The sequence below is a fragment of the Mytilus californianus genome, unplaced genomic scaffold (assembly GCF_021869535.1).
Source record: "Mytilus californianus isolate M0D057914Y unplaced genomic scaffold, xbMytCali1.0.p SCAF_2, whole genome shotgun sequence".
Classification (NCBI taxonomy): domain Eukaryota; kingdom Metazoa; phylum Mollusca; class Bivalvia; order Mytilida; family Mytilidae; genus Mytilus; species Mytilus californianus.
The window spans coordinates 45,796,647-45,820,159 of NW_026262668.1; the positions used below are offsets into that span (position 1 = coordinate 45,796,647).

At 33.7% G+C, this 23,513-nt stretch overlaps 2 protein-coding genes across 2 annotated transcripts in view; both read left to right on the forward strand.

Annotated features, from left to right (window-relative positions):
• Positions 1 to 218: 218 nt before the first annotated feature.
• Positions 219 to 12,484, forward strand: LOC127728970 (uncharacterized). Its single transcript, XM_052236550.1, has 3 exons — positions 219 to 306; positions 6,340 to 6,513; positions 11,571 to 12,484. Exons 1-3 carry the CDS (start codon positions 219 to 221, stop codon positions 11,795 to 11,797), a joined length of 489 nt encoding a protein of 162 aa, XP_052092510.1. The 3' UTR covers positions 11,798 to 12,484.
• A 3,315-nt stretch (positions 12,485 to 15,799) lies between these two features.
• Positions 15,800 to 23,513, forward strand: part of LOC127729870 (uncharacterized) — a 36,892-nt gene continuing 29,178 nt past the window's right edge. The window contains exons 1-2 of the mRNA XM_052237796.1: positions 15,800 to 16,155; positions 18,767 to 19,004. Of these exons, the coding sequence (XP_052093756.1) occupies positions 16,033 to 16,155; positions 18,767 to 19,004 (361 nt within the window). The 5' untranslated portion in view covers positions 15,800 to 16,032. The remainder of the gene's footprint in view (positions 16,156 to 18,766; positions 19,005 to 23,513) is intronic.

Consider the following 23,513-nt stretch of genomic DNA (forward strand, 5'->3'; position numbering starts at 1 on the left):
AATATAACTGGGAACAATATGCTTCTATCTTGAGGCAAGAAATACTGAACTGGAAAGTCTTGTAGGAACAATAAAGAAGAGAATGGAAGAATCCGACTGCCATAGTGAAAAACCATATTACCAGTGATTTTGGAGAAAAAAAATGAAAGACCAACTGGACACACATCTGAACACAATGGCACAAATCATGGCTCTAAGTAATGAACAATCAAATCAAAATGCAAGAACCAACATTGGAAACAGTATCCATCAGATACAACACAAACAGAAACTCGTTATACAGGATTGCAGGTACTACAACCATCAGTAATACTTCACGACAACAATGCAACTCAGGACAGTCCCTTGTCAGTTCGCTTACCCACTGGCTGGAGAAAATAGTTCCAATGCAAACTTTCACAATATGAAATTTAATGGGTTACCAAACCATCAACCATTTCGGAACATCACTAATAATCACTCTAAATGCTATGCAAGTACCAGTTAGTAATCAACACCCAATCCAGAACTGATTGGCAAATATTCCGCAAATGTTAGAAGGAATCAGCTATTCAACGGGCAGAATAGAGCAGCACCATTAATACCATCGCAAATAGAAATAAGTTGACGTCGTGTTACAGTCCAAGACCGGCAACAGTATGCTTTCCACTTACCCAGAGGTCACAACAACGGCGCTAAAAATAAAACCAACATATCAACAAGCTCTGAACCCAAATATCCAATCGGCAACATCCAATAATTTTTTAAAAAGAAGGGGCCTCGTGCAGCAACAAAGATAGCATATATCAATCAATTCTCTAATGATAGGCATATTTACACATCATAGCATATAACTGCAAAACTTTAAAACTAGTTGCGAGGCCATTAATGAACTATCAAAAGAACATCAAATTATTCTGGTGCAAGAACATTGGGTTTTTCAAAACCAAATAAATTTAATAGGAGAAACCGCTAGGAATATTAATTTATATAGGAAAAGGAGTTGATAAATACCATCCGTTGGAACTAAAATATTTCCCAAAAGCGTATGGAGGTGTAGCCATTATTTGGAAGAAAGAAATTGACTATGTAATCAATCCACTGGAAGATGCAGGAGAAAGAATACAAGCAATTGAAATCAATTGTCTAAATAAGCAATAGTTATTGGTAGTCTCTGTATATTTACCATCAACTGGAGGCAAAGAACATGTCACAGAGTTTTGTAAAAAAATAGATCAAATCTTTGAACTATTTCAAAAATATAAAAATACCTATCATATTGTGATTGGAGGTGATCTGAATGAAGATCTTGGCAACGCAGACAGACCTAACAAGAGAAACAATACTTGTTGAATTTCATCGAAGAGTGTGGACTTAACTACAACAACTGTAGTAAAACGTTCATTAGGCCAAATAGTGGTGAATGATCTGAATTGGACTATTTCTTGTCAACTTTCAGCTAGCCAGATTGTACAATAAAGGAGGTATTGTCAGCCATAGTGAGTTATCTATCTGATCACTATCCAATTAAGAAAATAGTAACTCTTCCCTTGAAAGGCAAAAATGAAGAAGAAAAAACATTGTTAAAGGAACAAGGTGAATTAAGTGGGATACAATCGATAAAATTTTGTACAGAGCAGTTGTAAATGAAAGGACTGAACTGATAGTTCAGACTCTGGAAGATGAAAAGAGTATTGGTGAAACGATCTTGAAAACCTGTAAAGTCATCAAAGAAGCTGCCACAAGCAAGTACAAACCGAAGGGCATCATACAGCGCAAAACCTAAGCTGAAAGTCTGGTCCCAAGAGATAAAAACTGCATTAAATGATATGAGGAAAAAATATAATACATGAGTTACAGCTGGCAAACCAACACACCCTAATAATAGAATTTACATTAATAGGATAGAAACTAGAAAAAAGATTCCGAAGTGAAGTAAGAATCGAGCAATCAAGGAGAAAAAAATGCAGAAAAAGATTGCATTATGGAAATAAGAACTATAGATATAAAACTATTCCATATGCCAGTAAGAAACAACCGTACTAGCGGTAATTTTATCATGGACTTACATATCGGAGATGACAGCTATGTTGGAGAAGAAAATATTTTGACAGGATTTAAATACCACTTTCAAAAACTCTCCTCCTCAGCCGAAACAAACGCACAAGATGACGATAAGTATAATATTTGAGCTAGTGAAGGATAAAAATATCTTACCGGCAACAAGTAAAGAATTACAAGATGCAATTAATTCCACAAATAAAGGAAAATCTCCTGATATATATGAAATTACCATTGAGCATATTATACATGCAGGAAACAGCCTAAATGAATTTTTGTTGGGCATGATAAACATTTTATTCCATCATGGATGTGTACCAGATATGCTAAAAGCTGGACTTTTCACTCCTGTCTTTAAAAACAAGGGTGATAAGAACAATGCCACAAATTGTAGAGGTATCACGGTACTGGATGTGATCAACAAAATAATTGAAGCTATACTTAAACAGCGAATGAACCCAAATGTTAAAGCAATACAAAATAAAATACAAAGAGGATTCACCCAAGGCGTCTGACCTATAAATTCGACTCTGCCAGTGTAAGAGCCTAGGGATAATACGAACTGGATCATTGAAACAAAATATTATCCAAAATGTGGAAGAAAATATAAAAAAGCAAGGCGTAGCGCTTATGCCTTAATTAGAAATGGATTTCACGGAGAAAATGGTTTTGTCCCTGAAACCATTATCCATCTCTTTAAAACATATATATCACCAGTATTGCTCTATGGTATGGAACTTATTACTCCGAAACCTTTAGAACAACTAGAAAAATTCCAGAAAAAACTTTGAAACAGATATTGTCGCTGCCTTCCAATACACCTGATCCAGCAATATATATGTGCTAAGTGGATTGTTACCAAATTGAGGCTCAAATTCATATCAAGACCTTGAATTTTTATAACAAAGTATGTAATCAGAGTGAAACAAGTATTGAAAAACAACTAGCTAAAAGGCAACTTACTGTGAAATTCATGGATAGCAATAGTTGGTTTATCAACATAGAAAAATTACTATATCAATATGATTCGGATAGTGCATACTCTTATTTAGAAAACCCCATACAAAAGGAGATCTGGAACAAAATGGTCAAAGAAAGGGTTCCAAAAAGTTGGATCCGAAAGTTCTGTCTCTCATCCCTTTGTATCATGGACTGAGATATCTATTAAATCTATCAAAATTATTGGCCATGGAAAATACATCCACCATTAAAGATCAAACAATCAACAAGGGAAATAACCAGAATACCCGTGAAACTAAAGATGCTCACTGGAACCTACATCTTACAACATTTAAAAACAAAATATACAGCGAGTCAACCGGAGATGTCTGTGTAGCCTGTGATGATACATCTAATTCTCAGCTGTGCATACTGGGATTATATAAGAATACCAATATTTGAAAATATAAGACATGTGCTAAACGAGAATTGCTTGCATAAGTGGGAAAATCTATCCCCAGAAGTACAAATGCAACTCATTATGGACATAACTGAAATCTATAAAGAGATGATGTTGCCCGAGGATAAAGTTAAGAAAATAGAATACGAAGCCAGACGACTACTGTTTCTTATTCATAGTGCTCGATACAAATTGTTAAAATCAAAACAGGAAAAGTGAATATAACGAACTATATCAACATAACAGGAAATATGTGATAAGAGGGGATGGGGCGACGGCTACCAAATTTAAATTACACTTGCAATATTAGACCCCACTGATAAGGCCAAATATAGCCTCTTTTACTTTTTAAACTAATTTTTAGATTATTTCTAAGTCTAACATTTCTATAGATGATAAAGTCAGAGTAAATGCACTCTGGCAAACATTATATTTTTAGATTTTATCTATATATATATAGCTAGCATCCCCAGATTATATATTAATGACCATTATGGTTAACTGATTCTGTTTTAAATGATATCCGTTTAATTACGTTAATTATTAGCGATAAATCAGTGACATATTACTATGGTTATCCTTTGAAGGGTGTCAAGATACAGAGGTAAGGTAAGGATAGATTTACCTTTATCTGTCAAATCCAGGCGTTTGTCGTTCAACTGTTATGTACACAAAATTATATATACCGCCTCTTTATTCTTATTTCCCACGGAAAATAAGAATAGACGGCAGTATATATAAACTACTGTTAATGTAATATCGTATGGATAAGAGCAAGACAACTTTAAATAAGTGAAAATAAGTTAGATAATTAAAAAAGATTTACTTAAAAAAACCAGTCCGATTTTACTTGAATTACAAGATGATTTGCTTTGCTTTTGTTTAGAGTCACCAATTTTCCTATGTGAAAATATCGAAATGGACGATTCGAGTTTTTCCTAAGCAAACAGATGGAGTATGAAACGAAAATAAAACAAATAAGGTACTTAATAAAACAATCTTTCAATAAAAAAAACATTCTAAACTTTTTAAAAAATCAAATGAATTTAGTGTTTACATATCTTGATGTAGCCGAAAATGACAAATGATATTGTTCAGTGTAAACAAAATCAATCTTTCAATAATAAAAATAAACATTCTAAACTTGAAAAAAAAATCAAATGAATTAAGTGTTTACATATCTTAATGTAGCCGAATATGACACCTCGATATTGTTCATTGTAAACATTTATGCTTATCAATTTGAAAAAAGCTACTGAAACAGCAATGTTTTTAAACAATGAAATATTTGAATAGAAATGAATTTTGCGATAAGTTACCAGCTTTTAGTTTACCTTAAATTGATCTAAACGTGTTTGATTTGATTTTTTTTTGTCGACGTTGAACATCATTGAGTTTCTGTATAAATAAGAAGAAGTAGTATGAGTGCCAATGAAACAACTATCCATCCAAGTAGCAATGTATAAAAAATTAACAATTATAGGTCAAAGTACGGCCTTCAACACGGAGCCTTGGCTCACACCGAACAGCAAGCTTAATTATGTGTTTGATTTGAAATTTAATGTTATATTAATATTTGGCAGGACCATTTATTTTTAAAATACTAATGCTTTTCTATCTCAGGAATAGATTACCTATGCTGTTTTTGGCAAAACTTTTAGGAATTTTTGGTCCTCAGTGCTCTTCAACTTCATACTTTATTTCGCCTTTTTAACTTTTTTGATTCGAGCGTCACTGATGAGTCTTTTGTAGACGAAACGCGCGTCTGGCGCAAATACAAAATTTCATTCCAGGTATCTATGATGAGTTTATTTATTTAGCATGTCTTTCAATAATGTTACTTTAAAAATTCAAAATTTCTTGTGAGTCAATTTTAAAACAGGAGATGTTTAAACTAAATAAAAGTATTAAACTTTATGCTAAAACGCGGTTTTTTATTGTTACGTTGGTAACATTCTACACTTACAGATGGCCCAGAGGGTCACTTTTTTTAATTTAACCCTCACGTTAAAAATAAAAAGAAGAAAAACTGACTGATTTTGGTGGGTTTCATATAGCTCAATCATTATATTTCTGTGTTGCTGTTTTTATGGGCATTTGCTCGTCCTGGTTATTTTGTCTAGGCCACGTGCTCGCCTCAAGTGCGTCAAATCCAAGTGCGAAACCAAAGACTTTAAAATTGGTATTTGCTGCTTATTGGCTAAGCACGAGGCATTAAGAAGTAAGAGCAAAGACTGGTCAGAATAATGTGTCTGTATAGGATGACATGTCTTCCTGTGGACAGTTAGCTTGTGACCTGGCACGTTAAAAATCCTGTTCAGCTTGTTGGTCTAGTACACAACAGAGTTCATATTCATATCGCATTGACGTGTTCTCTTCCTGAATATGTATTTAATATGCCACTGGGCGTAAAACAGCCATCCATCATCATCATCATCATCTTTTGTCTTTGGTGTTGTCATTCATTCTTCGACTTTTGTATGACTGCATACTATTACCCCCCTTATAACCTTTATTTTAAGTTGAATTCCTTATTATATTCAATAAGCTTACATATCCTAAATTTAATTAAAAGCAGCTTCAACTTTGACGAAACACTGTGTGTCTTCCTACTATAGTTTAGATAGAGAAAACTACCAATGGAATGGGTTTATTTTTTTATTGTCCCTATGGTATGTTTTTCCTCTTTTTCAATCAACATCAATAGCAGCGAAAGCATCACAATAAACACAACAACAGGAACATCAACAACAAAAACAACAGCAGCTAGGAGCAACAACAACAAAAAACAGCAGCAGGAGCAACAACAACAGCGACAAAAACAACAACAGCAAAAATAACAATCATAGTAAAAATTTAATATATGTTATTTTTTTTTAATATGTTAATTTCTGTTTTAGATTTGTGTTCCCTGTCAAATGGCTACAGTTATGATGCTAATTTGGATCGGTGTATCAAGGCATACAATACTGCAAAAAATCACTTGGAATCATCGAATGCATGTCAAGCTGATAATGCTGCTTTGGTTAAAATTGATAGTGATGACATGTGGACATTTGTTAAAAATGAATTAGGTTTGTACATATTGTAATATTTTTTCTATTCAAAGTTAGCAAATGGAGATAATTTGTGTGCATGTGAAGATAGATTGATTGATTGTTGTTTGTTACTTGCTCTTTATCCCCACTGAATATTTAACCAATTGGCGACATCTCAAATGCTACCGAGAAACGATTGTTATTGTTTCTTGATTCTTTGGTAGCTAATTAGATTAGAATTTTATGAAATCAACGAACAAATATCAGAAAATTCTGTATTGTATATGATAACTGATATTTCGGGGATAACTTCTGTGTTGATTTTGATTTTGTTTTTTATAGTAAGCTAAAGAGTTTAGGTGCTAGCCCAATCTTATCAAAATTCAGATCTATCGTAACTCGCTTAATGTTACATGAGCATAGACATCTATATTTTAATTAGAGTGGGTGTTCTTCGAGACAAAACAAATAGTGTCACAAAGTGACCTAGAAATTAAAATGTTTGAGAAAAGAAGAATCATTTAAATTGTAATTTAATTCAACGAAAATTTTATTTATCCTAAATATAAAAATAGTGAATAGTATAATTTGTAATGCACTAGAAGCGCGTTTCGACTAAAAAAATGTCTTCAGTGATACTTTAAATAGAAATATATCGGAATCACTTTTCTTGGAGAGGACATAATTACTGTCACAAAAATTGCTATATGAAAGAATAACAAACATCCTTGAGTTACAAATCAGACAATATTTGCGATTGGTTTCTTTTCTAACATTTTGGTACAAAGTCAATTGTGATGTGCACTTTTCAAAGAGGCAAAGAAAAATATACCTTCATAATTTACCTTTCAAAATATTTCAGTTTCAATTTGATATATGTAAGGAATTTCGATTTTTTTGGCAAAGTTCAAGAAAATATGATATGGTAAGTTTATGTCGGACGTTAACGGCAAAGGATATGCTTGCCCTTCTGGAGCGACCGATAATAGTTTTTTTTTAGTTATTTGTGTTTGTAGCGTCTTTTTTCTCGGAGGTGTCCGCAGTTGGTGTGGTCCGTTAAACTTTCTAAAAGTTTTTGTAATTCATGTTATCCTTTTCAAGAATTATTTGATTCTGGTCTTTGTACTGCCAAAGACTAATGTTTCCGCCGTTTACTTTTCGTGTACGATTACCATGTGTGTCTGTATACCTATCTTGTGGCTATCTATTTACCTCGTTTGTGGTTTAGCCTGTATCTTTGAAATCTGATTTTCCGATTGAATCAGTTGAATTTAGAGGAACTACATGTAAAAAATTCGTATTTAATGACTATTCGGAAGAGTCTAGTATTCAGAAAGCACGTTTATTAGACATTACGTATTAACTGACACAATCTAATAATGAATTTTTAATTCTACAATTACAGAAAGTTGCAATGCCAATTCAATAGTTTATTTTAATAAGCTGAAAATTTCAGGTCAATGATATAGATTATACCTAGAAACGTTATAATTTTGTTACTTTTTGCTGATAAAATTACTCAATACGTGACATATATGCACTTAAAACTCATCAAAGATTCCATGCCTATAATTGTGTTAGCCAGACGCGTGTTTCGTCTACAAAAGACTGACACTTGCGATTCTGTACGTTGAGTTGACTTTGAACAAAGTGATTTTTATAATGCGACAAAATAAAAAAAAGTTCATTAATAGTGATAAAATATTTAATTCATCGGTTTAGTTCTGTTCTTACAATATTTGATGGATGTGTTAAGATACCTATATTATCAATTACTTGTCGACTTTATGTATATCTTTATTTTGTGTGTCTCCCGAAATCATCCAGTTGTGGGGACACATAAGGTCATCACCGTCTGCATCACACTGATAATCCACAACTTCTTTGAAACGGTTAGATAGGATTCAACCAAACTTACAAGGTCATATATTTTAAGACTGTTTATGACGTCTTAGCACTAACTCTGGTGGATGTGTTTCAATCGATACTTAGACTGTGAGAAAATGATTTTTTTATTAGTTGTAATTTGATTTGAACATGCTTTTAGTAACTGCGAGTAGTCTTAGATCGATACTTTGCGTCTTTTGTTTTTATGTTAGTTGTTTTTGTGCTTCGTACCAATGTGTTGAATAAAGCTATTTCCAACTGATTTTTATAGATTGTTTTAATTTTGTACTGTTACTCAAGTGTCTCCCCAAACATGCTTAACCCCTCTACATTCTTTTATCTGCCTTTTCCAAGGCAGGAGTCTGTAATTAAGTGGTTGTCATTGGTGGATGTCAGTTAAATTTGTTTTTCGATTATTGTTTTGTCATAAATCAGAAATACGGGATAGTGTCACAGTCAAATAATAATTAAATGACCTACTTCATTATTCACTTTTCAACTTGAATACTGAAACATGAACTATTTCATTATTCATTATTGAAATTTGAATAATGAAAAATGAATAATGGACGTACTTCAGCGCGGTTAAAAAACTTACATGATGCATGAGGTGAATGGTGACGAAAGAAAAATATGGCGAAGGTAAAGATCTAAAAGAAAACCCTAGTCCAACCCCGCCTTCTATTCATGTGCCTGTCCGAAGCCAGGAACCTCGTCAGTAGTTTTTGTATGTAATATCTAACTTAATGCTTTTCATTATTTTGAGAAATGGTTGGCAGATCTTTGATTGTTTTGTTTAATTCATTAACAACTTTTATAGACTCGGTGTGGTTTAGATTGATTGGTTGTTGCTTGCTGGTCCTGGATCCAGCTAGAGCTTGAGATAAGGAAAAGACACATGTGTATCCACGAAAACTGTATTGTATCCTCTAGAAATCTTTGTTTTTTTTGTCTTTGGGTTGCTGTCTCATCCCGCATCGCCTTTTTGTCGAGATTGCGACAAAAGTTGCAGGAGCGAGACATATATAGCGATCATACATTCCGCGGTCGGCATCGTCGTCAATGAATGTAATGAAAAACAAGTTTGTCGAACCTGTTAAAAACGGAGAAAATACTTCGGGGAAAAATAAAAACCTTAAGTCGAAAAATAAAACAGATAGCACTATGGTAAAAAAGAGAAACGACGAAAATAAACAAAAAAAAAAAACCCCAAAAAACAGTCAACAAAACAATTCATAGAAAACTAAGGTTTAAGAAACACGAACTCCACTAAAAGCCGAGGTGACATCTGGTGTTCAGGAGGGATCAGCAGTACCTGCTCCACAAGTGACACCCGCCATGTTACTACTGATAAAATATTCAGTTGATGAGTGATGTAGGGTGATAAGGCATCACACAATAGTGGACTGGTCAATGTCTCTTATCTTACTCGGTCTAACCATAAAATTTCATCTATTGAATGTTAAAGTTTGAAATGAAATCATTTTAAAATGGCCAAATATTGCACGTGCTACAACAGAGATCAAATGACGTTGAAATTACTGAATTAAAACCTGCTAACAATATACAGCATCGTGTGATGACATCTATATAAATCCCGAACAAGACCTACTAAAAAAAATCTAACCTAACTCTGTAATGATGTTGCATCTTGGGAACGTTACTGTTTTATTGTTCTTGTTACTCCAGAGGTCTTTTACCTAAGAACGGATAGAGTTATTTACGCGCTTAAAAGTGGAATTTCTGAAAAGGCTTAATTTGTCAAAACTGAAAATTAAATGGTTCATAGTACATACAGTATCCTTGACAACTAGAAGATATGTTTTTTTTTAATCTAGCTTCTTTATTACGACTCATGATAATTCATGATTCCTATGATAGCTTTCATTGATCATTTTTAATTTATTAAATTATATAGTATGAAAGTAAAGAAACTGTGACATTAATACAGAATAAGTATAATTCTTTTTATCTTTTTTAATCTCAGGATACTTATTTTTGATTAATTCCTTTTTGTCAATATTTAGTCTTTTCTCTCTTCCTGTAATTTTTATTTGCAGAATAAAATACTTCCTATTTGTACGCGTAATCTGATTTTCTGGTGTTACTCCTTTTTAATCTGATTGATGACCGTGTTCATAATGCTCTTGTTATAAGTAAAGCCATTTTGACATTTAAAACTTTTAAAACCACCGGAACTTGGGGCATGAACATTTTTTTTCTTTTCCTTTTTTGTTTGGAAAATAATTTTTAAAGCATTTCCTCAATTTCGCTTATTTGATGTATTCTTTCATATTTTCGATATTACAATAATTAGCAGTACTATGCTTATCCTTATTTGCAACGTTGTCGTAATGTCGTATGAATAAGAGCAAGAACACATTAAAAAAACGAAATAAGTGCAAATATTAAGAAAGTAAAAGAATAAAAATAAACACAACATCAATTTGAGAAAAATGCAGGCCCTTGCCCCAAGCGTCTGTGAGCACAACACGTGCCTATGGTACATTTGAAACCAAAAACTTTACAAAGTTGAAATACAGACCGTTGAGGTCATAAAAATCCAAAAAGGCCTCCACTATTCAGTCAAAACTGTTTATGTTCAACTTTTCATGAGGGAGATGCTACCCCAAGTTTAATATCACGTGGTATTGTGAGGTGATAAAACGTAACATTTAAAGTAAGCAAATAACAAGCACTGGCTACTTCGCGGATTGTATCGTCAGAGACTGATATTTTACACTGCATCAAGACCGAACCAGTGAAAGTAATATGTAAGATACGATATTCACGCACGTGTTAACAAAACATCTTTCATCAAGTAAACTTGATATCAAAAGTATGGAAAACCAAAAATTTAAATTGTTTGAGAGCATAAAACCAGATTGGCCTAAACCGTGTAAAGTGAGAGAAAAAAAACCCACCCTTATTTGTAATCTGATTACGTAGTTTTATCAACTGGTAATTTGCAGAAAAATACATAACATACACCAAGCCAGTAACCTTCAAGAGAACACGAGTACACCCCCGGGTTTTTGTTGGGGGTTCGTGTTGTTGAAACTACTCAGTGTAGTACATTCAGGAGTGTAATTTGTCGTTTCGCCCCTTTTATACGCTCGTAAACGACAGACATGTCATGGTATACCGCTGTCCATCGTACGAGATGTGTGATACACTTTTAAATATTATAATAATTCTTTTTTCAGCCGCTAAGAATATAATGGATACTTATGTACAAGGCACAAAGGACGGACAAGGCGTGTGGAGATACGATGATGGTACACAGATTACATTTATACAATGGGGATCTTCCGAACCTGGCAATGGCCCTTCTGATATACGTCTAGAGCTTTGGGAAAATCATGGATATCGCTTCCATGACGTAACAGGAAACAGCCAATATGGCTTTGTTTGTGAAATAAACATGAAGTAGATGATAATGTTCTATGACTAAGTTTCAGAAAGGTGATTTTCGTTCATTACACATGACCCTTAACAGTTGATTTCAGATGACATTTGACATTAGTTTGCTGTTCGACTAAGCTAATATATGTGATTATATTTACCATTGAAGATTTCCAAACTTTTTATTTGGTGCCTATTTGATGAAATGGTATAGGAATATAAGGCTGCCACTGAAGTGTTATCTATATAGTATGTACCTGACGGTATTGCCAAGCCTTCCATCAGGACGAAACTGCACGAATTTTTTTCACTGACATTATTTATTATTTAAATTTTGAATATTTTATGCAAACTCTTCTTCAAAAGTTCACTGATATGATCATTTTAAAAGTTTCTGACCATTGAATTGATCGGTATCGGTAAGCAGGTCATTGACGAACGAACGATATTCAAAATGGCGCTTACAATGGGTCACTCACTTCTTAGGTCTTGTATGTGTATTGTTAAAACCTTTAAAATACCGCCATAATTTTGTAAATAAAAATATGTGAATGTTGATTAATTATTGATCATTATGAGAAAATATCATTTAAACCCTGTACTAATCATGTCCGTGGTCGTTAAAAATGGGATGTTTCTGATATTTAGTGTCATGCAATTTTTTTAATTAAAAATGAACATTTATCTTAAGTAAAAAATGTTGTTTCAATAAACAAATCTGCAGTCAGTGTTATTGAAAATATTTCAGAGCAGCCTGTTTCTCCGCAAAAAATAAAAGAAATATTTGCCAATGCCGTTGAATTTGAAGAACTCAATTGGAACCTCACGAGTGACGCTTAATTGTACAATATCATGCAGGGAATTGAACACTTAGTCTATATTATTATATTTATCACAAATGTATGAAATAAAATCGTGCTCAACATCAAATAGGTAGACTGCGTGGAAAATGTATGAATTGTCAAATAGAAAGTTAAAGGACCATGCCCTCGAACATTATGACGTTTCCCGGGTGAACAAATCTTCATAGCAGACTTCAATGTATAATGTAATAGGAATAACGGGAAAAGTAAGGTATACGCCAATGAGACAACATCCCAACACACGAACACGTCAAAGTACACAAAGAGGACACATGCAGTCTTTCTTCAATAAGACAAATGTCTTTACAATATGTAAAGCTCTAACTCGTACCGAATCTAAAAAGTTATGAATAATTTCAAGAAAAACTATCCAAAATCTGTCATTCACACCAATTTAAGAAAAATACAAAATAGCAAGGTTCCTGGCCTTGAAAATATGGTGGGTTAAGTAAGTTTATAGCGTTCAACCCTTCCGTTTTAATCTCGATCAGTTAAAAAAAAAAACAACGGATACAAAGAAGAACGTCTAATAATATCAGCTGAGAAAATATGCATGTATGGTTCATTGAATATTACTTGCTGTACGTCCAGTGGCAAATATTTAATGTACTTTCAGATACAAAAGTAATGTAATAGGTAAGTTCTTCAGGGTATAGTTGACCGGGATGAAGTACGGGCTTTTTGGACTGTCGATGGAAATTGAGGGTATATGTTCGTTGGGGCCGAAATTTTGACTTGCAACAGTACACTTACATATTTCTCATAGAGTTGTTGATAGGGGTCTTAAACATGCAGAGAGACTTGCACTCTCCCTAAACATAGAATCGAATTTACGTTCATTATTCCATTTGGGCGTGACTGTGTATTTATACATCCAGCATAGCCAAACGGACTTCCCACTTTAGCCGCAGTTTTAAAGCCGCATTGGAAAAGTCCAGGGATGACTATTTTTATATATCCCAGTCATCAAGTGGGGTTTTGCATGTATTTCATGCCGCTGGACGTTAAGCACACACCAATCAATCAAACAATCTTGTATGTAGGAGTTTTTAAATTGTCCGAGCTCTAGTGTCAGCTATAATAATAGTAAACTACTAGAACACACCCGCGACATCGTGGGTCCGTGACTGAATAAAAGTGCCTATGTCTCATTTTAGCAATTTTTAGTATTCGCATTGTCATCTGATAAAGTCATGCTATTTGCAATGTGCAAAATTGAAGATTATATAATTGATTGAAACCTTGGTTATTGTATTATGTCGATCTACAGAGAAAATATTTCTTGTCATTAGATCTATATATGCATGTGTAATTCAGTACGCTATGATATCTGTAGAGTAAATACATTTAAATGTGCTTGAATAAATGAAACATTGGTTTCATTTCTATTTTTAGTATGGAAACACATTAATTATTGGTTTGTTGTTGGATGCTAAACATCCAGTGGCAAATATTTCATGCATACTAAGGACAAGAACAAATGAAACAATACATCAATCTATAAGGTAAGTTCTGCAAATTCTGACAAACGGGAAATTTGAAATGACAGACAGGCATTTCCCCTTTAATAAGTTCATCTACGGACCCAAAACAATCGATATTTTTACGTGCAGTGAGCACGGCACGCTGCCAAAATAGAAACAGAAAAATTGTTCACCTACGGACCCCAAACAAACAGTATTTGTACGTGCAGTGAGCACGGCACACTGTCAACGTAGAAGCAGCCTTTGTGTTGATGTTGAGGAGTCCATATGCAGCTTTGTTGTGCAGCTGAGGCACCAGCAATCAATAATACTTCGATTCTTTAATCTCCCATTTAAACTTAATTAGACAAAGTTGACCTTAGATGGATTTGACCTTTGGTCATAAACCTCCTGTAATATTCAAATATTTATGCATCCTTCGCTTTCAAATGTTCAGGTTTGAGCGTTCCCAATTGAAGTTAAATCCAGAAAATTCATAAAGTGTTATTTAATTTCTTTTGCGAAGTAAACATTGTTTGGCGGTATTTCGAATTTTTATGAAATTAGGACCTCACTGAACTGCAAACACTTTTGGTTGATTGAAGTCTAGAAATAAAGCCATCTTGATACATCCGGTTAGAACACCCATCCTTAAGGTGCGCTCAATTTGCTGTGCAGGATGTATAAATACATAGTCATGACGGGAATGTGTACCTTATTCGATGAGGTAAAGTCTTTTTCGTTCTAAAAGTGGAACACATATATACAACCGCCTCGTGCAAAAAAAATCGAAACCTAGTGGACGAATCAAAGTGAATGAAAAATGTTACGAGACAAATGCTTCGACGGAAGCACTATTCAATTGAAAGCAGACACTCAAAATAGTTTCTTTTACTTGTAAGTGGTCCCCAAGTCCCTGACAATTTCAAGAGTTCCGGTTTAACTTGCAGGAATCAAGTTAGGGTGGATCATCATCCAAGCAATGACCGAAGCTCGTAAACTCGGCATTAAACGCAGAACTTCGGTAACGTTAAAAGAGAGCCAACGAACTTGTTTCGGAAGTTGAATGTGGATAACATCTAGAACGGAAACATGCTCACCTGTACCAAGAAGTTTAAAAATGTTAAATATGACTGTAATAAAGTTTAGTAAGCAAACGATTGTACTGGTAAGCTCTCTTATTTTTCAAAAGGGCAAACATAACTACGTCAGATCTTATGTTACATGTCCGAGCAAGGTTACTAAAAACTATCTGCAAGAAAACATGTCCATATCAAATTGCACGCAACCTTCAATTTTTTCATTGCAGCAGAATATCATCTTCTTATATTCCAAAGGAAACACGTTGGGATTTGATTTACTTCTTTTACCAGTAAATTTCATTTTTTTCAGCTTTGTACATTTTTGTGTGTAAAATTTGTGACGTAAATGAAACCACAAATTAAAAGTGAACGCCTAAATAGTTATATAATTTAAATTTTTTCTTTAGAATTTGTAATGTTATAAAATGATAATATCTACACCCTAATTTTTATGATCTTTTATTTTAAATGTAATATACTAAAGGATTTTACCTTTAACTGTGATATAATTAATGTTTTGCGGTTGGCTGAACAACAAACATCTATACCGTTTAACTATATTGACATCAATCAGATGACTAGCTATACTATACTATATATATCCGTAATGTAACGCTCGAGTGACTCCATGTATGAAATACTATAAACTGTACCTAAATTTAAGGTAGGAGGAAAACTGCTTATGACAATGCTGCTTATAGTGTAAACTTCTGAAGCTCAATTGACTTAATTGAAATCACAATGAACTTAAATGTGTACTGCTGAATTTAAGAAAAGGTTAGATAGAAGTTGCGAAGCACGTAAAAGAAGGGATGCTGCTTCCGGGGTATTGAACATATTCACATTTCTGCCAAGATGTGCCAAAACTGTGCCCATCTTGCTGACTTGGATATTCCTCCATGGATGTGTGAGCCAGGGATGAAAAGAATGAAGAAAGAATCGGGAGATAAGGTGAACTGTCAAACATGTGTTCTTGCTGTAAGTAGTTTATCCTGTAGAGTGTTGTATATAAAATACATAGGAAATTTGTTAACAACTTCTTTTATTCGTTTTTTCTCAATTTCTATCATCCAGAAATACCTTTGGAATTAGAACAATCAGCAATCAACTCGATTGTAACCTACCGAGTTTATATTTACATGAGCAACATGACGGATGCCACATGTGAAGCAGGATCTGCTTACCCTTCCGAAGCACCTACATGTATGAATAAACACCGGTTTTTGGTTGGGTTCGTGTTGCTCATATTTGAGTTTTCTATGTTGTGTTTCGTGTACAGAGACTGTTTTTTGTCCTTTGGTCGTTTTTCGTTTTTTGCCATGGTATTGTTAGTTTGTTTTCGACTTATGAGTTTGGATATCCCTTGAGTGTCTTTCGTCTCTATTTTTCATTAGTCTATTTTACCATATCTTATATCTAAACAAATACATGTTTTCATTTCCATGTTCTTTAACATTTTGAACCTTCGTTTAGATCTATCTGACTAAGAAACAAAAGTCCGCTATTTTCACAAAAGTCTACAGATTATTTATTTTTTTATTTGCAATAGAAAAAAGCTTCTAGAGGTATCAACCTATAATTTCAGTTATTTTCTTTGTAAATTTGTAAAATGAATGAGTTTATGTAGAGAAATATAAACATTTTGACCACAATATACAAAATATACATATTTTATCTTCAGGTGATTATACATTTCACAATGACAGGTCGAACCTTTGATCTACCTCGTACGTACATATTTGGCCCTGTATCAAATATTTAATAATAATATTTCTTTTTCTTCAAAGATATTGTCAAATTTTAATATAAAGAAATTGTTTTTTATTCAATATTTAATTTTTTTTTATTGAAATAAGAAATTTACGAGTCATTTAAAACAAATCAATCAAGTTACTTTTGTTCTTATAGTTCTTGAAATATTTCTACACTTTATTGAGCATGATGAGGATTTTTTTTTCTTTTCTGAACTTAAGAATGATCCAATATTTTTTATGTAAAGATGTGAAATTAACTAATAGATCAGTTTTCATGTTAGATTTGTCTCCCTTCTATCATCAGTACGTTACACAGTAAGATAATTTTGTATTTTTACTTTCTTTATTTGACAGTTTCATATTAATTTCATGCATTTCATATTCAAGATTCATTGAATAAAATACTGTGGCGTTAGTTTTTTTTTTTACATTTAAATAACTAAATCAAATTATTAAATTTAAACCTTAAAATTATTTGTATAAGACTGGATTTATTTTGCATATATGTGATATCCTGCATTAGAAACCTCGATTTCCTGTTTTCAGCTAAAACTCAAAACATATTATAAATAATCCCATTATTTTCTTTTGGTTTCGAAATGTTACGCTTCAAGAATATCATACATGTATCAAAATTTTAAGACATAATCAATGGTAGATTTTAGTTTTAAAGTATTTATACGTATTGAAGCATGACGATTCGTGTTTTCACCTAAAGCATGCAAAAATCAAACTATGATATAGCGAAAACTAAGTCACGAAGGTAGATTTTTCTTCACATTTTCCGATAGTGCATATTGAAATTAAATTTGCATCATCTGATAGAAAAATCAGTTTAACCTCTCTATCGTATATCATATACCTTTTAAGCCTCAGTCACACATTTCGGATTTTTATTGCTGTCCTTGATTGGACCATTCCCTAATAAAACTTGTTAAAGTCTGACGAAGGAACTGTGATTCGTGGCTAGAACATTTAATACTTTGCAAAATAATTATACCAAAAAGCGGACACATTGTCAGGAGGAGTTTTATCCCTGTCAATTCCACCAATGTTCAGTTATCTAAAAAAACGACAGTTTTGACTAATCTACGGCGCAAATTTTTTACTCTTAACTAAGTTAATAATTTTTTTATTCAACATACTAACTAATTAACGACGTCAGAAGGGCTTTTTTTTCAAGGGCGCTAATTAACACATATACTTTCTACAGCTATTTATTGTTATAAACCTATATCCGGTTTTTCGTAAACAATGAAATTAACACTTTATAAATTTCATGCTTTAAAAGCGCTTTTCATCAGGAACGCTCAAAACCAAATATTTAAAAGCCAAGCGTGAATCCGAACCGAAACAGTTGAAAAGCCATATGACAAAAAAAAAACAACAATCTAAGTTTCTTAATAAAATACTTTAGGACAAATAAAGAAAGGTTTTTTTTCATAAAGTCAGTAGAGTACTGACAACTGAACTATATATATTCATGTATATATGATACCACCAGAGACTTTATTGTCCACAGCAGCGGTATCGACCCAATGAGTGTCATAAATACAAGTGCCATCAACACTGAATCTTTTCAAGTAAGATTTGACCATCCTTGTTGAAAAAACAATACTTACTACGGATTTTAGTTTACAGCTTGGCGAGGCATTGTTTAAAATTACTTACGGAATTTCAACGTGTGATTTAAGTAAAAACAATTGTCGTAATATATAAATAAGTTGTTTTTAAAAGACACAATCATGATGTGAAATAATCAAAACAAATGCAGTCAACTGAAGGAAGGGTAACAAAATATACTAAAAATATTGAAGCAGTATTTTTCTTTTTAGAATTTAAAGCTTTCGGATCATGTCTTCATAAACGACATTATCAAAGCTCACAACGCCTACCGAAGAAAGCACTCATCACCACCTCTACGACATGCAGCTGACTTGACTGCGCACGCACAGTGGTGGGCGGTGCAGTTAGCAGAAAATGACGATTTCCAACACAGTAAATGTATTCTTAAGAATCAAAGAATTGGCGAAAACTTGGCAGTTAAGTTTACCAATGGAGATACATTTTCTGGTATGACATAATATTAAATATAATAAGTATACCGTTAAACTTGAAATATATTGAAATATATTGAGACATATAGTTTAATCTATAAGTGACCGGTTGTTTGGCAAAATTATTTCATACTGGTTTTGGCTTTGATATATTTTTCTGCATGTGGTTTATAATTCAACTATTTGGTAATTTGGTTTTCATGATCTAACTTTTGTCTAAAATCTGTTAGTATTCATAATTTGATGAGTTGAGCCTTTTTTTCAATTTATGTTTTATAGTGTGTCCTTTTATGTCGTATTGTTACACATTTGTCTCAGGTTAGGGTGAAGGTTGGCGCGAGATAAAACGTTCAAACCCGCTGCATTTGTTTGCACCTGTCCTAAGTCTGGAACCTGAAGTTCAGTGGTTGTCGTTTGTTGATGTGGTTCATACGTGTTTCTCGTTTCTCGTTTTTTATATAGATTAGACCGTTGGTTTTCCTGTTTGAATGGTTTTACTCTTGTACTTTTTGGAGCCCTTTATAGCTTGCTGTTCGGTGTGAGCCAAGGCTCCGTGTTGAAGGCCGCACTTTGACCTATAATGGTTTACTTTTACAAATTTTGACTTGGATGGAGAGTTGTCTCATTGGCACTCATACCACATCTTCTTATATCTATAATCTAGTTGAATTGCGTTTCCGTATGGTCTTAATGTTGTTACGGTGTGTACAAGTACCGACAGATATATATGTTAGCTTATTTCAATGCATATTAAGGACAAAAACAAATAAAACCATTAATTCGTTATATTGGTTCAGCTCACTGGAAAAATGATTTCGGGTCTATGTCTCTTTGACGCTTATACCCCACATAATATCCTTTATCAATATTTCACGCATGACCTCTGGGGGTATTTTATAGCCTAACCCTATATGATTGTCATTTTCGTTTTGATGTTGCATCTTTTCAATTACATTATAAGCACATCAAAATTAGTGTAGTAATAACTTTAACGGTACCAATTTTACTGAACCAGATGCGCATTCCGACAATAAATGTCTCTTCACTGATGCTCAACTTAACAAGGCCAAAATATTTGAAAATCCAAACCCCATTAACAAAAATAAGAGCTGATACGTAAACCAAAAAAAAAAGGTATAGTCCAAACCGGGCAAGGATTCGGAGCTTTGCATGAGGGAAAATATATTCTTTATTTCAAGATAGTTTCCAACATTTTGTAACAGCAAATTTTAATCATAACCCAATATCTGTATTTAAATGCCAGTACCGAAGCACTGGCTACTGGTTTCGTGATATCCTCGGGGACTAAAAGTCCACCAGTAGAGATAGTATTAATATTAACGGATTCAATTTTACAAAACCAGATGCGCATTCCGACAATAAATGTCTCTTCAGTGATGCTCGAAGCCAAAATATGGAACTCTTAATATTTATCGTATAAACAAAATTGTCTGATGTCAACGATACAGACCGCCTCGGTAGTCTCGTGGTAGCGTGTTAGCCTCGAGTGCGCATGGGGAGGTCGTGGGTTCGAGCCCCGGCTGAGTCAAACCAAAGACTTTAAAATTGGTATTTGCTGCTTCTCCACTAAGCACGCAGTATTAAAAAGAAAGAGCAAAGACTAATCGGCTCGGAGCGAGATTGATGTGTCCAAGTAGGCCGACATATATCCTCAAATTGATACCCTGTGAACTAGCGCGTTAAAAGTCCGACTCATCGAGTACAAAGCAGGGTTAATATTCAAATTATATTAACATGATCTCGTCCTGAATATGCATTTAATTAGCAGCAGCAGAGAACAAATTCCCGTCATATAATAGACCCCGTCGAAGTAAATATTCCGTTCAAGCGGTAATAAAAAAAAAAAGAATAAACATGAATATGAAAACATTTTTTAAACGCCCGTCAAAAATTTGACGGGACGTATTATGGTATTCAAATGTCGTCTGTCCGTCTGTCCGTTTGTCCGTCTGTCCGTCTGTCCGTCTGTCCGGCGTAAACATGTCGCACCGTAAATTGAGAACGACTTATCAAAATTTCATGAAACTTAACTTTCTTATGATGGTCAAACGATCTGTATACTTTTTGGTGAAAATAAGATTAAAACTTTTTGAGTTACGGGACTTAGTAACTAAAACAGGTGTGTGTTTTTTTTCACATGTCGCGCCGTATCTCAAAAAAAAATTATGATTATTGCTTAAAACTTTACACACTTCTTAACTTCTTAGTTATATTAATCTTAAGATCTGTATACTTTTTGGTGATGATTCAAAATTTTATTTTAGAGATATTGAGTATTTTGTTCAAAAAGGGGGAGGGTTTTTTCACATGTCGCGCCGTATCTCAAAAACGATTTATGATTATTGCTTAAAACTTTACACACTTCTTAGTTATATTAATCTTAAAATCTGTATTCTTTTTGGTGATGATTCAAAATTTTATATTTGAGTTATTGAGTATTTTGTAAAATAAGGGGGAGGGGTTTTTCACATGTCGCGCCGCATCTCAAAAACGATTTATGATTATTGCTTAAAATTTTACACACTTTTTAGTTATATTAATCTTAAGATCTGTATACTTTTTGGTGATGATTCAAAATTTTATTTTTGAGATTTTGAGATTTTTTTTTTAAAAAGGGGGGTTTTCACATGTCGCGCCGTATCTCAAAAACGATTTATGATTATTGCTTAAAATTTTACACACTTCTTAGTTATATTAATCTTAAGATCTGTATACTTTTTGGTTTTGATTCAAAATTTTATTTTAGAGATATTGAGTTTTTTGTAAAAAAAGGGGGTTTTCGCATGTCAGAAACTATTTATGATTATTGCATATAAATTCACACACAAGACGACGGGCGTATCATGCGCTCATGGCGCAGCTGTTTATTTTGAAATAGACCGACTCGAGTCTGATTTTATGATTACGAGGTATTTAAAAAAAAATAACAATCCACAGGGGGACATGAAACTCGATACGGTACACATTATTCCGACTTTGAGTTTACCGATCGTTGATCTTCCTCGAGATCATCAATGCTATACACGTGGTTGGCTGAGAAGCAGTTAATAACATTTCTAGAAGTCTTTGGTTATACCCGCCCGGAGCTCGAACCCAAACACTTCCAAAAACTCGATTGATTGATAGATTGAATTTTGCTTGCTTAATTTGTAGTACCAATTATGTCATGCATTTTTCGAACAAGAACAAATTAACAATTAATACAATAGGTTCACATGCACTTGCGGAATTGCCTCCCTTTTTCTAAATTTCTGATTTTAGGCCACCAATGGACTCCTTAGAGAGTCGTTGTAAGGGTTTTTACACGTGCAGACAGCTTGGTTCTCTCCCTAAACGAATCCTTTAGCTTAAAGTCCCCATTTTGACGGGACGGGGCTGTGGTATCATACATCCCGAAAAGTGAAACGAACGCCCCACATTAGCGAAGGGTTTAAACTGTCAGACGAGATAAGTCGAGGATTACCATGCATATTTATTTACCACAGTCAATCCTTGGGTCCTTCCGCATTCGAAGCGAGTAGGCAACCACTAGGTGGATACATATTATGATATAACAAGAAAGAAACAAATGTCAAAAGAAGGAAACTATTTTTACCTTAATTTTATCTGTTCAATACTTAAGCTATACATAATGTACTGGCATTCCTTAAACGATATTTTCCCGGAAGGGGTGTTCGTGGTTATGCGGGATGGACAAATTACACACTCGTTCTTAAAAATGGAAGTATTTGGTTGGCTAATATTTAACGCGTAAAAAATATCCCTCTAACATCATTTGTTAAGATAAGGCTCATTTGGGGTTGCTGATAAGCCTACATTTTCCGACGCTGTCCAACTCGTCATATATTCTTGTGAATAACGAAATTCGTACCAACTTTGTGTTACTTTCTTAACCCTTGAGGATTTATGATTCCATTTTCATTTCAAGTTTATATATACTCTTGAATTTTGAAGATTCGAAATAGGATGAACGGATTATATAAACCCGAAGGCAAATATAATACAAGCCCAAACGAAAAAATATAAACAAGTCTAAATTGAAAACAACGGTCAAACCTATGATTGCGTTATATATATATATAATTCGTCTAAATAACAACCCAACAATGTAAGGTCTGTAAATTCGCTTCCGCAAATTTTTGTTCTTCCCTGGCTGGGATTCGAACTCATGCTCCTGAGATATCGTGGCACCAAATCGCCTAGCACTATGCCCGACGCGCTAGACCACTCGACCACCTAGGCTCGACAAAAATCAAGCTTTCTGTGGCCGGGTGTTACCTTTCCTCGTCGGTTTTTATCTAGCGTCGTAACACAGTACATGATATATAAGGCAGGGAGATGGAATATTACAGATCAGCTGAATTATCTATCGTAGAGGATCTTACAAATTAATGTAGGATGCAGTCACAGAAATAATTATATTATAAGTACGTCTGAACCAGTGACAACTCTACGACAGATTTTATCCATCGGATCATCAGTGATGGTGATACAAGGCTGAACA